The 15,520-nt window shown below is 50.1% G+C and overlaps 1 protein-coding gene across 1 annotated transcript; it reads left to right on the top strand.

Annotated features, from left to right (window-relative positions):
* Positions 1-7,634: 7,634 nt before the first annotated feature.
* Positions 7,635-14,981, top strand: LOC144504841 (cystatin-like). Its single transcript, XM_078230593.1, has 3 exons — positions 7,635-7,844; positions 13,489-13,605; positions 14,755-14,981. The coding sequence occupies exons 1-3, from the start codon at positions 7,635-7,637 to the stop codon at positions 14,839-14,841; spliced, it is 414 nt and encodes a 137-aa protein (XP_078086719.1). The 3' UTR covers positions 14,842-14,981.
* The last annotated feature ends 539 nt before the right edge of the window (positions 14,982-15,520 follow it).

The following is a 15,520-nucleotide window of genomic DNA, read 5'->3' as shown; positions in this document are numbered from 1 at the left end:
CTCATGTGTGCGGAACTTGGCTATCAGTTTCTGCTCAGCGACTCTGCGCTGTCGTGTGTCGTGAAGGCCGCCTTGGAGAATGCTTACCTGAAGATCCAAGGCTGAATGCCCGTGACTGCTGAAGTGCTCCCCCACAGGAAGAGAACAGTCCTGCCTGGTGATTGTTGAGTGGTGTTCATTCATCCGTTGTCGTAGCGTCTGCATGGTTTCCCCAATGTACCATGCCTTGGGACATCCTTTCCTGCAGCGTATCAGGTAGACAATGTTGGCCGAGTTGCAAGAGTAGGTACCGTGTACCTGGTATATGGTGTTCTCACGTGAGATGATGGCATCCGTGTCGATGATTTTGTGTCTTGATTTTGTGTCTGTGCCCTGTTTGAGAGCACATTTCCACTCCAGCTGACGAAGGAGCAGCGCTCCGAAAGTTTATGGTATTTGCTACCAAATAAACCTGTTGGACTTTAACCTGGTGTTGTGAGACTTCTTACTGTGTTCACCCCAGTCCAACGCCGGCATCTCCACATCATTACTGGGATAGGGCAGGGGTGTGGGACTGGTAAAGCTGCTCTTTCAGATAGACGGTGCAGACTCGATGGGCCGAATGTCTTCCTCTGCACTGTACGGATTCTATGATATCCCTGATCATCAGTTTGGGATCGATAGTTTTGTTTAAAACAAAAATCAGATAATTGAATTTCTCAGTTTCCGCCTGCCTGCTTGTTCCTCAGTGCCATTTACAAACACTTTGCGGATTAATTTACTTTTAGTTAATTGGAATGCCTGATGGACAAGTTAACAAGAAAATCCTTCAGGTTCATTCTAACCTGGAATAGAATTCAGGCAAGCTGGAGGGTTCAGCAAGTGTAAAACACACTCCTCCCCACCTGTGTTTCAGGCCTAGCATATTTTAATTCCCAGGCCTTGTTTAAATGTCGCAGGTACATCCCCTACCTGCAAAGGACAGGATGAGGCCAGAGAGCAGCAGGCAACTGCTGAAAGTCAGACTGTCAAACATGTTAACCAGCAAGGGATGGGTTCTTGGGAGGATCTAACAGGAGGGGAAGGTCAATGCTTGAGGAAGGGAGGCTGTGGGACTTGGAGAAGCAATCCTGCTTCTGCCAGAGAACAAAGGACATGTTTTGCCTTGACATCTTCGTCTATCCGATTGACTGCCGACTAGCCATAGTGGGGTGGAGGAGTTACAGCAGCTCCTCTGTTTTCCACTTACAATCCCATTGATGGACCCTGATTTGCTTAACTGAGACTTGCCTCTGCAATAGGCAGGCACCTCATCCACCCGCAGAACCTCACTATCAATGACAGCGGGACAGGGAAAGAAATTACTCAAAGTCCATAAAGGACCAAAGGCATCTCTCTCTTAAAGAGATGGTGAGAGATTGCAGAGCTCCGGGGTGCAGAGGGATCTGAGTGTCCTGCTGCATCAAACATGGAGCGTAGGAAGCTTGGGGTGATCTTATAGAGGTCTATAAAATAATGAGGGGCATAGATCAGCTAGATAGTCAATATCTTTTCCCAAAGGTAGGGGAGTCTAAAACTAGAAGGCATAGGTTTACGGTGAGAAGGGAGAGATACAAAAGTGTCCAGAGGGGCAATTTTTTCACACACAGGGTGGTGATTGTCTGGAACAAGCTGCCAGAGGTAGTAATAGAGGTGGGCACAATTTTGTCTTTTAAAAAGCGTTTAGACAGTTACATGGGTACGATGGGTACAGTGGGATATGGGCCAAATGCGGGCAATTGGAACTAGCTTAGTGGTTTAAACAAAAGGGTGGCATGGACAAGTTGGGCCGAAGGGCCTGTTTCCATGCTGTAAACCTCTATGACTCTATAATTACAAAAGGCTGGTACTGTGGTGAACCATAGTTGGTTACCACTATGAGTGCTGAGCCATGGATGGTCAGCACTATGGGTGTTCGTAGATATGTTACTGTTGTCACTGTTGGTGTTAGGGTTGGGCTGTTCTACCTGTTGATATTGTTCTGTGGTACACTCCAGTTGGCTCCGCCTACCTGGGGAAGTATAAAGGTCACTGCACTGCCTGGTGACCCTTTAGTCTGGGATTGTATTGTATATAATATGCTCCATTCTTGTTAGTAATAAAAGCCTTTATTTCCCGGGTACGATCTAGCCTCCCGAGTGATTTAATCGCGCATCAATTTTATTACTAACAAAATTTTGGTAAAAAAAAACCATGGAGCAAATGTTGAAACCCGACTGGCTTACCTTAGATCCACGTGCGGCAGGAGTGTCGAACACTTTCGACCATTGGTTAAAGTGTTTTCAAGACTACATGGATGCCTCAACAGCCATTCAAAACAACGCCGATAGACTGCAGGTCCTCCACGCGAGGGTAAGCGACATGTATACTCATCAATCCGCGATGCCCAAGACTACAAAAGGGCCATCGAACTACTTAAGAAACGGTACAACAAACCGGCAAACGAGATCCATGCTCGACACCTTCTAGCCACTCGACGGCGGCAGCCCGGCGAAACAACAGGACAGTACCTGTGTGAACTCCAGCAGCTCGCCAGAGCCTGCAACTGCAAGCCAGTGTCGGCGGCCCAGTATACGAACGACTTGATCCGAGATGCGTTCGTGGCGGGAATCGGCTCGTCGTATATTCGCCTTCGGCTGCTAGAGCAAGGTAATCTAGACCTCGCTAAGACAGTAGAATTGGCTGACACTATGGAAACGGCCTCCAGAAGTCTAGAAACGTACCCCACCGACCACGTGGGAACATCGTGGCAAGTACAGCCACCGACTCAACTTTACTCAGCGGCTCCGAAAAACTGTGCGATTGTGTTTCCAACCTCGGACCTGACGACGGCGGCAGCTCCAGGAGGCCCGCGGTGTTACTTCTGTGGATTGGTGAAACACCCTCGGCAGCGATGTCCAGCCAGAACGGTATTGTGCTCTGCATGTGGAAAGAAAGGGCACTATGCCAAAGTCTGCAGGACCAAACCACCCTCCAAACATAGCAGCGCGGCGTGTGATTCTCCAGAGCCTGTCTCCTTGTCTCCAGCTTCTTCGAGGTCTTCCACCACGTGCGATTCCAGAGCGCCGCCATTCCTGACGACGGAGACGCAAGACACGTGCGACCTGCAGGGGCCGCCACTTTTAGCGCCACCGACCACGTGCGATCCATGGGCGCAGCCATTTTGGTCGGCACCGACCGCAGACGACCAGCAGGGGTCATCATCATCCACTATCTCAGCTGCCTGCAGTTGCACCCAAGACCCAACGGTGGCGTCAATCATCCTGGAACAGGCCAAGCCTCACAGACTCGACAAGTCCATGATGGGCATAGAGGTAAATGGACGCCAAATTCATTGTTTGTTTGACAGCGGGAGCACGGAGAGCTTCATTCACCCTGACACCGTGAAACGGTGCGGTCTCCGAGTACGGACTGTCAGACAGACAATTTCGATGGCGTCGAGGTCCCGGTCTGTTACCGTGCTAGGGAGCTGCGTGGTCAACCTGACGGTGCGGGGCACAGTTTACGAGAACTTCAGGCTCCTCGTGTTACCGCACCCTTGCGCTCCAATACTCCTGGGACTAGACTTTATGGTCCACCTGAGGAGTGTAACCCTGCAGTACGATGGGCCACCCTCTCCACTTTCAGTGGGAGCACAGCAGCCTCCAAATTGCCCAGCGCGCTCCACGTGTAGCCTCTCGACACTCAGAATCACCCCACCATCTTTATTTGAGAATCTCGTGCCAGGCTGCAAGCGCATCGCAACCAAGAGCAGGCATTACAGCGCTGAGGATCGGATCTTTATTCGATCTGAAGTTCAGCGGCTCCTCAGGGAAGGGATCATTCAACCTAGCACTAGTCCATGGAGAGCGCAAGTCATGGTGGTTAAAACTGGAAACAAACCCCGGATGGTCATAGACTATAGTCAGACCATTAATAGATACACGCAGCTGGATGCGTATCCTCTCCCGCGCATATCTGACATGGTCAACCAGATTGCGCAGTACCGGGTGTTCTCCACCATTGACTTGAAGTCAGCTTACCACCAGCTCCCCATTCGCCCAGAGGACCGAAAATACACGGCCTTTGAGGCGGATGGTCGTCTTTACCACTTTTTAAGGGTTCCCTTTGGCGTCACGAATGGGGTCTCGGTCTTCCAGCGTGCAATGGACCGAATGGTGGACCAGAACGGGCTGCGGGCTACCTTCCCGTACCTGGATAACGTCACTATCTGCGGCCATGACCAGCAGGACCACGATGCCAACCTCCTTAGATTTTTACGCACTGCGTCTCGCCTGAATCTGACCTACAACAGGGAGAAGTGTGTATTTAGCAAGCGCCGCCTAGCAATTCTCGGATACGTGGTGGAAAACGGGGTCCTTGGCCCTGATCCAGACCGTATACGTCCCCTCCTTGAACCTCCCCTGCCCACTAGTATCAAAGCACTGAGAAGATGCTTAGGTTTCTTTTCATACTATGCACAGTGGGTTCCCAATTATGCGGACAAAGCCTGTCCACTCATCAAGTCTACCTCCTTTCCCCTAGCAACAGAGGCTCGCTTAGCCTTTGAAGGGATAAAAGCCGACATCGCGAAAGCCACGATGCACGCTGTTGATGAGTCCATCCCCTTTCAGGTGGAGAGTGATGCATCTGATTTCGCCCTGGCCGCCACACTTAACCAGGCGGGCAGGCCCGTCGCCTTTTTCTCTCGCACCCTCCAAGGCCCTGAAATTCGGCACTCTGCGGTGGAAAAAGAGGCCCAGGCCATTGTGGAGGCCGTTCGGCATTGGCGCCATTACTTGGCGGGAAAACGATTCACCCTGCTCACGGACCAGCGGTCCGTGGCGTTCATGTTCAACAACACGTTACGGGGTAAGATCAAAAATGATAAAATCTTGAGGTGGAGAATCAAACTCTCCACCTACAACTATGATATCATGTACCGTCCAGGGAAGCTCAATGAGCCCTCAGACGCCCTGTCGCGTGGAACATGTGCAAGTGTGCAGGAGGATCGATTACAGGCCCTACACAATGATCTCTGCCATCTGGGGATCACTCGGCTCTTCCATTTCGTAAAGGCCCGGAATCTACCCTACTCCGTGGATGATGTCAGGTCAATAACCCGAAGCTGCCAGGTATGTGCTGAATGCAAACCGCACTTCTACCGACCTGACAGGGCACACCTCATTAAGGCCACTCACCCTTTCGAAAGACTGAGTGTGGACTTCAAGGGCCCCCTCCCTTCGACAGATCGGAACGTGTACTTCCTCAACATGATTGACGAGTACTCACAATTCCCTTTTGCCATTCCCTGTTCAGATACGACCGCTGCCACGGTTATCAAAGCTTTACGGGATCTTTTCACCCTGTTCGGTTACCCCAGCTATATCCACAGTGATAGGGGCTCGTCATTTATGAGTGACGACTTGAGGCAATACCTGCTCTCAAAAGGGATTGCCTCAAGTAGAACTATGAGTTACAACCCTAGGGGTAACGGACAGGTTGAACGAGAAAATGCTACAGTCTGGAAGGCTGTCTTACTGGCGTTGAGGTCTAAAGGTCTTCCAGTCTCCCGTTGGCAAGAGGTACTCTCTGATGCGCTCCATTCCATCCGCTCCCTCCTGTGTACGGCAACCAACGCTACTCCACATGAGAGGATGTTTTCCTTCCCTAGGAAGTCTTCCTCTGGGACCTCACTGCCGTCTTGGTTGATGTACTCAGGACCTGTCCTCCTGCGGCGGCATGTTAGGACCCGCAAGTCCGACCCTTTGGTTGAACAGGTCCATCTCCTCCACGCCAACCCTCAATATGCCTATGTGGCATATCCTGACGGGCGAGAGGACACGGTCTCTATTAGAGATCTGGCACCTGCAGGGGACTTGGAAACCCCAGTCGCTCCCACACCCCTAGTTAGTGACCCCTTGACCTTTATCTCCCCTCCTGACACGGCACGGGCAGTATCGGGACCACCACTTAATCCTCTTACTCCCGTGTACAGCTTGCCTGAGTCCAGGAGATTGTCGCCACCTCGAGGCGTGCTCGAGTCCAGCAGATTGTCGCCACCTCGTGGTCCACCTGTCCATGAGGAACTGGAGGAGTCACTGGACACCGCCTTGGAGAGAAGGTCACCACGGTCACCAGAACCGGCGTTACCGCCAGTGTTGAGGAGGTCGCAGAGATGGTGCAGTCCTCCAATATGACTGAACTTGTGAATATATGAACAGTTGTTCTGGTTTTTTTTGCCCCGCCGGCCTTTGTTTTAAAGGAGGGGTGAATGTGGTGAACCATAGTTGGTTACCACTATTAGTACTGAGCCATGGATGGTCAGCACTATGGGTATGTGTAGATATGTTACTGTTGTCACTGTTGGGGTTAGGGTTGGGCTGTTCTACCTGTTGATATTGTTCTGTGGTACACTCCAGTTGGCGCCGCCTACCTGGGGAAGTATAAAGGTCACTGCACTGCCTGGTGACCCTTTAGTCTGGGATTGTATTGTATATAGTGTGCTCCATTCTTGTTAGTAATAAAAGCCTTTATTTCCCGGGTACAATCTAGCCTCCCGAGTGATTTAATCGTGCATCAGGTACATAAGTACAATAAGTAATCAGAAAAGCTAATCGAATGTTATCGTTTATTGTGAGGGGAATTGATTACAAAAGTTGGGAGGCTGTGCTTCAGTTGTACAGAGCACTTGTGAGAACATGGGCGGAATCTTACCAAAAAATGGCAAAATGTCAAGATCTTACTGAAAATTGACATCTTTCTCTCCGGAGAAACAGGCAGCTTTTCTCTCCAGATCTTATGGCACTTTGTAAAAAAAAACAGGGGGTTGTTTCGTGCTGTCATTTTGAGGGGTGGGGTCTAAACATGCCGGCAAAGCCGTCTGCACTGAGACCGGGCACCCTTTTTAAAAGGCGTCCTTTTAAAAGATGTTGGGGTCTGGGGGTGCGGGCGTGGGTGTGCGTGGTCAGGGCTGGGTAACTATTGCCATAACCCAGTCAAAACCATCAACTTATATCACATTTTCGGATGGTTTCCACGCAAGGTAAATTTCCACTTCTGGGCAATTGCAGAAGTTACAGCCAATTGGTAACTCAGTTTTTTTATTCATTTGTGGGACATGGGCGTCGCCGGCTGGCCAGCATTTATTGCCCATCCCCAGATGCCCTTGGAGGGCAGTTGAGAGTCAACCACATTGCTGTGGCTCTGGAGTCACATGTAGGCCAGACCGGGTAAGGACGGCAGATTTTCTTCCCTAAAGGACATTAGCGAAGCAGTTGGGTTTTTTTGACAATCGACAATGGTTTCACGGTCATCAGTAGATTCTTAATTCCAGATTTTTAAAATTGAATTCAAATTCCACCATCTGCCGTAGCAGGATTCAAACCCAGATGCCCAGAACATTAGCTGAGTTTCTGGATTAATAGACTAGTGATCTGCCCTGTGATTTAACTATTCACCCAGTCAGCACCATATCATATGTAGAATAGGCCCATCTGTGCAGCAGTATACAATCCCACAGTGATCTTTATTAGGACAAAGTAGGCGGACGCACTCCACCTGCTCAGTGAGCAAATAATCAAACAAAGACTTTCTGGTGCTTGCTGCTGAGTCACTCCATTTTTGCTTCACTAAACATGGGTATCGGCTGGCAGTGCCGCTGGGTCCTGTTCAACATCTTTCTCACCTCAGTCTCTGCCATTAATGGGGGGCCAGACTCTGAACCCATTAATCCTCATGACAAGGAAGTCCAGGACTCACTAGATTTTGCAGTGGATTCATTCAACACATTCTCCAAGGACGATCACCTCTTCATAGTCACTCAGGTTGTTTCGGCACGGTTACAGGTAACTAGACCAAGATTCTGGGCAATGGTAAGGTGAATTCAGTGTGCAGCAGGGAAGGGCTTATCACTTCTTGCAAGGCCATGTGGATGCCAACCTGACCTCGTCGGTGAGGGGGTGGAGGGAGGGGGGTGGTGTCACCCCTGACTTCTCATGGGTGTCATCCCTCGTGTTATTACTACCCCTCCTCTCCTCCCCAGTTAATAATTTAGGTCTACTCCAGTTACACAGAGAATGTTGTAATGAAGGAGAATTATCGAAATTATTTGCAGCAATTTCTTCCATGTGTTTTATCTGTGTTCTCATTGTTGGTCTTAAATCCCTCCATGTCCTCACACCACCCCCCACCCCCCACCCCCGCATTCCCATTCTCTTATCCTCTCTGGCACTGCAACTCTCTGAGATATATGGGACTCTCTAACTCTGGCCTTTTGAGATTCTCTTGATTTTAATCGCTCCAAATATTAGTGCCTTCGGCTGCCCGGGTCCTAAACTCTGGGATTTGTGCTCTGAACCTCTCCACCTTTCTTCTCCTGGAATTTTACGCACCCCTGACCGCGCCTGGTGGGATGTCACTGCCCCGTCAAACCAAGCGGGAAAGGGTGGAGGGAGAGGTGGGGGATGGGGGGAGGGAGGGTGTGTGTCATGGGTATGTAAAATACTGGCCCTGGTTTTTGTTCAAAACACTCCTTAAATCCTTTGTCTTTGACCAAGGTTTTGGTCGTCTAACCTTTTATCTCCATATGTGATTCAGTCATATTCTGCTTGATAATTCTTATGTCAAACACCTTAGAATATCTTACCGCCCTCTGATAAATATCAGTCATGGAGTCATAGAGTCATAGAGGTTTACAGCTTGGAAACAGGCCCTTCGGCCCAACTTGTCCATGCCGCCTTTTTTTTTAAACCCCGAAGGTAATCCCAGTTGCCCACATTTGGCTCATATCCCTCGATACCCATCGTACCCATGTAACTATCTAAATGCTTTTTAAAAGACAAAATTGTACCCACCTCTACTACTACCTCTGGCAGCTTGTTCCAGACACTCACCACCCTCTGTGTGAAAAAATTGCCCCTGTGGACACTTTTGTATCTCTCCCCTCTCACCTTAAACCTATGCCCTCTAGTTTTAGACTCCTCTATCTTTGGGAAAAGATATTGACTATCTAGCTGATCTATGCCCCTCATTATTTTATAGACCTCTATAAGATCACCCTCAGCCACCTACGCTCCAGAGAAAAAAGTCCCAGTCTATCCAGCCTCTCCTTATAACTCAATCCATCAAGTCCCAGTAGCATCCTAGTAAATCTTTTCTGCACTCTTTCTAGTTTAATAATATCCTTTCTATAATAGGATGACCAGAATTGCACACAGTATTCCAAGTGTGGCCTTACCAATGTCTTGTACAACTTCAACAAGACGTCCCAACTCCTGTATTCAATGTTCTGATCGATGAAACCAAGCATGCCGAATGCCTTCTTTACCACTCTGTCCACTTTCAATGAGCTATGAACCCCTAGATCTCTTTGTTCTGTAACTCTCCCCAATGCCCTACCATTAACTGAGTAAGTCCTGCCCTGGTTCAATCTACCAAAATGCATTACCTCGCATTTGTCTAAATTAAACTCCATCTGCCATTCGTCAGCCCACTGGCCCAATTGATCAAGATCCCATTGCAATTGGAGATAACTTACTTCACTGTCCACCATGCCACCAATCTTAGTGTCATCTGCAAACTTACTAACCATGCCTCCTATATTCTCATCCAAATCATTAATATAAGTGACAAATAACAATGGACCCAGCACTGATCCCTGAGGCACACCGCTGGTCACAGGCCTCCAGTTTGAAAAACAACCCTCTACAACCACCCTCTGGCTTCTGTCAAGAAGCCAATTTTGTATCCATTTAGATACCTCACCCTGGATCCCGTGAGATTTAACCTTATGCAACAACCTACCATGCAGTACCTTGTGAAAGGCCTTGCTAAAGTCCATGTAGACAACATCAACTGCACTGCCCTCATCTACCTTCTTGGTTACCCCTTCAAAAAACTCAATCAAATTTGTGAGATATGATTTTCCACTCACAAAGCCATGCTGACTGTCCCTAATCAGTCCTTGCGTCTCTAAATGCCTGTAGATCCTGTAGTTGTTGTTGTTTAGTTGTCATCAAACAGATTGATCAGGGTGGTTGACAATTGGCCAGTTTTCACGTTGTCTGGTTGCCATGGCCACAGCAGGGTCTGTGATGTAAGGATGTTCTTGAGGGTGAAGTCAAGCTTTATGAGGCGAGGTGGTTCAAAGTTCTCAGCAGCACTGATAACCACGAGCACAGTGAGAGGTGCTGCAACTTCTGGGCATTGGGTTCAAACCCATGGATGTTGAGAGGGTGGGCGATTCAGGTAGCCAAACACCAGGAGATTTTGAGTCCTGGTTGCTTAGCAACCTCAGCAATCGGTTGATGAGGTGGATAGGGATAAGCATGGTCAATCTGGAAGAAATAAAAGACTGCAGAAGATGTAATGCTGTTCAGGCAATCGGTTGGCTGAAGTCATAGCTTCCATCCCCCAATGCCACCCCCCCAGACAGGATGTCCCACTGCCAAGAGCCTTTAGCCTCAGCAGTGCCACTGGGAGTGGTGGCCACTACTGGGACTGCAGCAGGCCCCAGAACAGGCCCTGAGTGTAGCTAAGTTGGGGTTGTGGGTCAGCAGGTCTGATCATACAGGCCCTGACAAGGGCATGGCCAGGGCTGTGGTCTTTCAGCAAGAGCAGCCCTCGCTGCTGGGGGTGCCCTGCGTGGGCCGTAGGGGGCCTGATCAGGAGGCATTTCCTCTGCCGCCCTCCTGAGCCTGTAAGGAGGCCTCCAGGTTTTACTGGGTGGTCTCCTCCATTTTTAAAGTGCCCGTCTGACGCTGGTAAAATACCAGCAGATTAGGACGAGACCATCAGGGCATCACGGTGGAACAGTCGTTTGCAGATTCACCATTACCAAATGGAAGCTCACTACCAGGGAACACAGCTCAATATCTCCAGTGTTCTTAACAAAGTTTATTGAGGTGTATAAGATCATGAGGGGCATAGCTAGGATGAGGGCACATGGTGCAGAATCTTCCTGTCCAGTCAACCACTGGAATCGTAGCTGGCGGCACAGAGACAATGCAAAAGTCGATTGACCTCAGGTGAAATTTTCCGGCTTTGGGGCGAGCGCACCTGGAAAATCCCACCCATAGGCTGGAATTTTACCGCCCTGCCTGCCATGGGAACCGGAGTGGGCGCGGGGCGGAACATGGAAAGATCTGTTGGCCTCGGGTGGGATTTTACAGTTTTGGGATGAGTGAGGCCAGAAATTCCCGCGCCCTGGTCTTTTTCTCAGGGAAGGGGAATTGAAAACTGGAGGGCGTAGGTTTAAGGTTAGAGGGGAAGAATTAAAAGGGACCTGAGGGGTAACTTCTTCACACGGAGGGTGATGCGTACATGGAATGAGCTGTCAAGAGAAATTGGTTGAGGCAGGTTCAATAGCAACATTTAAAAGGCATTTGGATAAATACATGGATGGGAAAGGATTAGAGGGATATGGGCCAAGCGCGGGCAATTGGGATGAGCTGGGAGGGCACCATAGTCAGCATCGACCAGCCGGGCCGAAGGGCCTGTTTCTGTGCTGCATTGCTCTATGACTCGTGATCTCTACACAATCACCAGCGAATTTGACCCAAACCAACAGCTCAGTGAAAGAGCTGTGCTGTTGTCTTCTCTCATGACCTCCTCAAACAGTGCCCCCCACTGCCCCCCACACATACACACACAGCCTCCCTTTGGGATAAGGTGGACACAGCCTACTTGCATGTGTCTGTTTATGACTGAAATGCACGTGGCACTTGCCAGATATAGATTTCTGTAGATTAAGGGCTTGGTCCATGCGCCTGACCTTCCGACGACAACACGTCAACCTCAGCTCTGCTGGAGTGTCCGCTGTCATGGGTGAACAACAAAGAACAAAGAACAATACAGCACAGGAACAGGCCCTTCGGCCCTCCAAGCCCGCGCCGCTCCCCGGTCCAGGATTGAATCCTGAATCCAGGATCCCCGCCCAATTTTCCAGCCTATCTACATACCAATATCCTATCCACCGAGCTGTCCCCCACAGCTACGATGCTTTGTTCATCACAACCTATTAACTCACCCCCACCCCCCCCTTTTAGACCATGTGATCTCCAGGGAGAGGCGAAAACCCAGAGTGAAAAACCCCAGGGCCAACATGGGGAAAAAAAAATCTGGGAAATTCCTCTCCGACCCCCTGAGGCGATCGAAACGAGTCCAGGAGAGTCACAATGCGAGTCATGGCTACATTCTCTCTTCGCTAACCTTCAAAAAACAGCTGGTGCCTTATTCAAAGCTTCCTGTCAGCATAGAGAACACAGCCAGGATTCTCAAAAAAAAAATTCTAAGTTCCCAACGTGTGGAAAAATGGGAATAAATTCTACCTTTTTTTAAGCGTGATTTCCGGAATGAATCTCCCACACTCTGTGCCCGTGCAAGATCCACTCTGGGAATCAGCAGGCGGGGCCTATTACTGCCTGCAAAGCTGGCAGCGTCGTGCTGAGCGGGGCCATTCTGTCAGCATGGAGATCGGCGCACGTGCCGTGGCCCCTGTCTGCCGGCCTACCGATCGCTGGCCAGCCCCACAACACCCTGATGGCTGGCCTCCCAGACCTCCCTGGGTCAGCACCTGTGTCTCCCCCCGCCCAGCCAGCCCCAATCTCCTGATTCCACCCCCGGCAGTCCCAATCTCATGATCCCCCCTAACAGTCCCGACCCCTCACCCCACCCTGATGGCCAGCCCCGATCGCCGACCTCCCTCCCTCTGCCAACGATCCTCTTGCAGAGTGGCAGCGGGTCCCTCCTATAGGCTTTGCCCCCCAATAGCCCCACCCCCTCTGGCCCCACCTTCTTGACACAGCCCGATGCCTGGTAGACAGGGCCAAGGTGCCCCTTGGGCAGTGCCAATTTGCCCCTTGGGCAGTGCCAGGGTTTCAGGCTGGCACTGCCCAAGGGACCCATCCCCTTACCCCTGACCTCATGGGGGGGGGCATCAATGGCCTCTCTTCCCTCCAGTGGGGTCGAACGGCCTGTTCCCCATTAGTGAGGAGCAGGAGTAAATCCTGCTGGAGGGAACCATTCGTGGCTCAGGGGAGATGCTCGCAGGCCCGGAGACTTCAGTCCCGGACCTGTTAATGACATTGAAATGGAGATTTCCATATTATAATCAGCTCTGCACCAACTTTGGGCACAGAGCTGAAGATCCTGGAAATCTATGTCGCGGAGACTACGGAGGCTCTGGTGCCCAGTGGGAAGCCAGAGAAACGGCCTGCACTGCTGTCTCCCAGCCCTCTGCACTACTCGAGCAGCACAGCATGCTGGGAGAATCGCCCCCTCCGCCTGTTCCCACGGACCTGGGCTAGAAACTTGGGTTAACTGAGAATGACTGCTTCACAATGGCTGACATATTCTTACCATGTTTGACAGCTCCAGCTAGAATTTAGTATGAAAGAGCATTCATAGGTTGAGGGCAGCAGATATGGTTCACAGACTGAAGTCAAGTTATTACCGCTGAATAAATGATTGTTTCTACCTGTATTTTGCTAGGATCTTGGTGGATTATTGTACATTCTGGACGTTGAGTTGGAAAGGTCTCAGTGCAGGAAGGGAGCTGAAGAAAATTTGGCATCTTGCTTCAATGTCAAAATAGTAGAATGTTCTCAGGTAAGAGATTCTCTATCTGGAGAGGGCGGATCATTAACTGAGGTCACGTATGCTATTTATCTGAAGTTAAGAGGTGTGGATCTAGGTGAAGAAAGTTGGGGTGTGGATCTAGGTGAAGAAATGGAAACAGCAAAGAGTTTTCCCACATTCCTGAGACTATGGTCTTCTCTTCACGCCAAACACATCATAGAATCCTTACAGTGCAGAAGGAGGCCATTCGGCCCATTGAGTCTGCACCAACTACAATTCCACCCGGGCCCTATTCCCATAACCCCACATATTTACCCTGCTAGTCCCCCTGACACTAAGGGGCAATTTGGCATGGCCAGTCCACCTAATCCGCACATCTTTGGGCTGTGAGAGGAAACCGGAGCACCCGAAGGAAACCCATGCAGACACGGGGAGAATGTGCAAACTCCACACAGACAATGACCCGAGACTGGAATTGAACCTAGGACCCTGGCGCTGTGAGGCAGCAATGCTAACCACTGTGACACCATGCCACCCTGGTGGCAATCTGCAGTAACCACCTATCCCCTCACCTGTGCGAATGGTTTCAGTGCAAACTCAATCAGAATCACGTCAGGCAAAGGTGTCCGAAAGACATGCTGGTTAGGTGCATTGGCCATGCTAAATTCTCCCTCAGTGTACCTGAACAGGCGCTGGAGTGTGGTGATTAGGGGATTTTCACAGTAACTTCATTACAGTGTTAATGTAAGCCTACTTGTGACACCTATAAGTAAACTTTAAACTTAACTTCAGATAAATAGCAGTGGCTATGAATTTGAAAAGTCGGGAAACACATCACCTTGTAAACTATTGATTGTCAATTAATATGTCAGGCTACGTAATTAAAATAAAAATTGAGACTGACAAAGTGTCTCGGATACAATTCACAAGGAGCCACGGGAGAGGCAAGCAAGTTCCTCCGGGCTGCTCCAGCTCCAGGTGCTGCAGAAACTGGGATTTCTGCCAAAGTAAAGCCGGCAAGCCTGGAGCAAGATTCCCAGATCAGAGAGAAAGACAAAACTCACATCCGTCCTGGGATAAGAGGGCAATGTGGCAACTAGTCCTAGTGATTCCAATTAAATAATTTATAACTGAATGGAAATTAGAAATGTTTTGTTTTATTTTTGTTTTTAATTTCAGAAGCTTCTCTGCCATTTTGAAGTGTTGAACACTTTTTGGAAGCATGAAAGATCCCTTCTGAAAAATGATTGCAAACCCGTTGGCTGATAGGAGGTGAACAGTGTGTGTCCCTTGTCCCACTTGGACTGAACTCCAGAAACATGCCTAATTTCACAAGGGGGCTTTGCACTCTCCAATAGCACAACCCCGCTGAGCTATCAGAAGCTCCATAATAAACATTACATTTGTCTGCAATTACAGTTGTTGATTTCTTTTCCATAGCTTGTTAGGATATGGCCATTTTGTTGCATAGATTTGTTACAGGTTTACTGTGGAATTTTAAGTGGCCTATAATTTCTGATCTCTGAGGGGTGTGCCTGGGAGGGGATTTCCCCCGCCCCCAGAAGATGCACTGGGGGATTCCCCCCCACCCCCCTGAAAATGCACTGGGGGATTCCCCCACCCCCCAGAAGATGCACTGGGGGATTCCCCCACCCCCCAGAAGATGCACTGGGGGATTCCCCCATTCCCCCACCCCCCAGAAGATGCACTGGGGGATACCCCCATCCCCCCACCCCCCAGAAGATGCATTGGGGGATTCCCCCCCCCCCAGAAGATGCACTGGGGGATTCCCCCCCCCCCATCCCCAGAAGATGCACTGGGGGATTCCCCCCCCACCCCCCAGAAGATGCACTGGGGGATTCTGCCCCCCCACCCCCCAGAAGATGCACTGGGGGATCCCCCCACCCCCCCAGAAGAGCCCATGTAAGGCTTGCTTGGGAATTTC

This window comes from Mustelus asterias, chromosome 15 (assembly GCF_964213995.1).
Source record: "Mustelus asterias chromosome 15, sMusAst1.hap1.1, whole genome shotgun sequence".
Taxonomy (NCBI): domain Eukaryota; kingdom Metazoa; phylum Chordata; class Chondrichthyes; order Carcharhiniformes; family Triakidae; genus Mustelus; species Mustelus asterias.
Note: the sequence above shows the minus strand (reverse complement) of the source record. Positions and strands in the feature narration are given on the sequence as shown.

Coding starts and splice junctions, on each gene's coding strand:
- LOC144504841 (XM_078230593.1), top strand. CDS start 7,635: ATGGGTATCGGCTGGCAGTGCCGCTGGGTCCTGTTCAACATCTTTCTC. Junction 7,845..13,488: donor TTGTTTCGGCACGGTTACAG/GTAACTAGACCA, acceptor GTATTTTGCTAG/GATCTTGGTGGATTATTGTA. Junction 13,606..14,754: donor AAATAGTAGAATGTTCTCAG/GTAAGAGATTCT, acceptor TTTTAATTTCAG/AAGCTTCTCTGCCATTTTGA.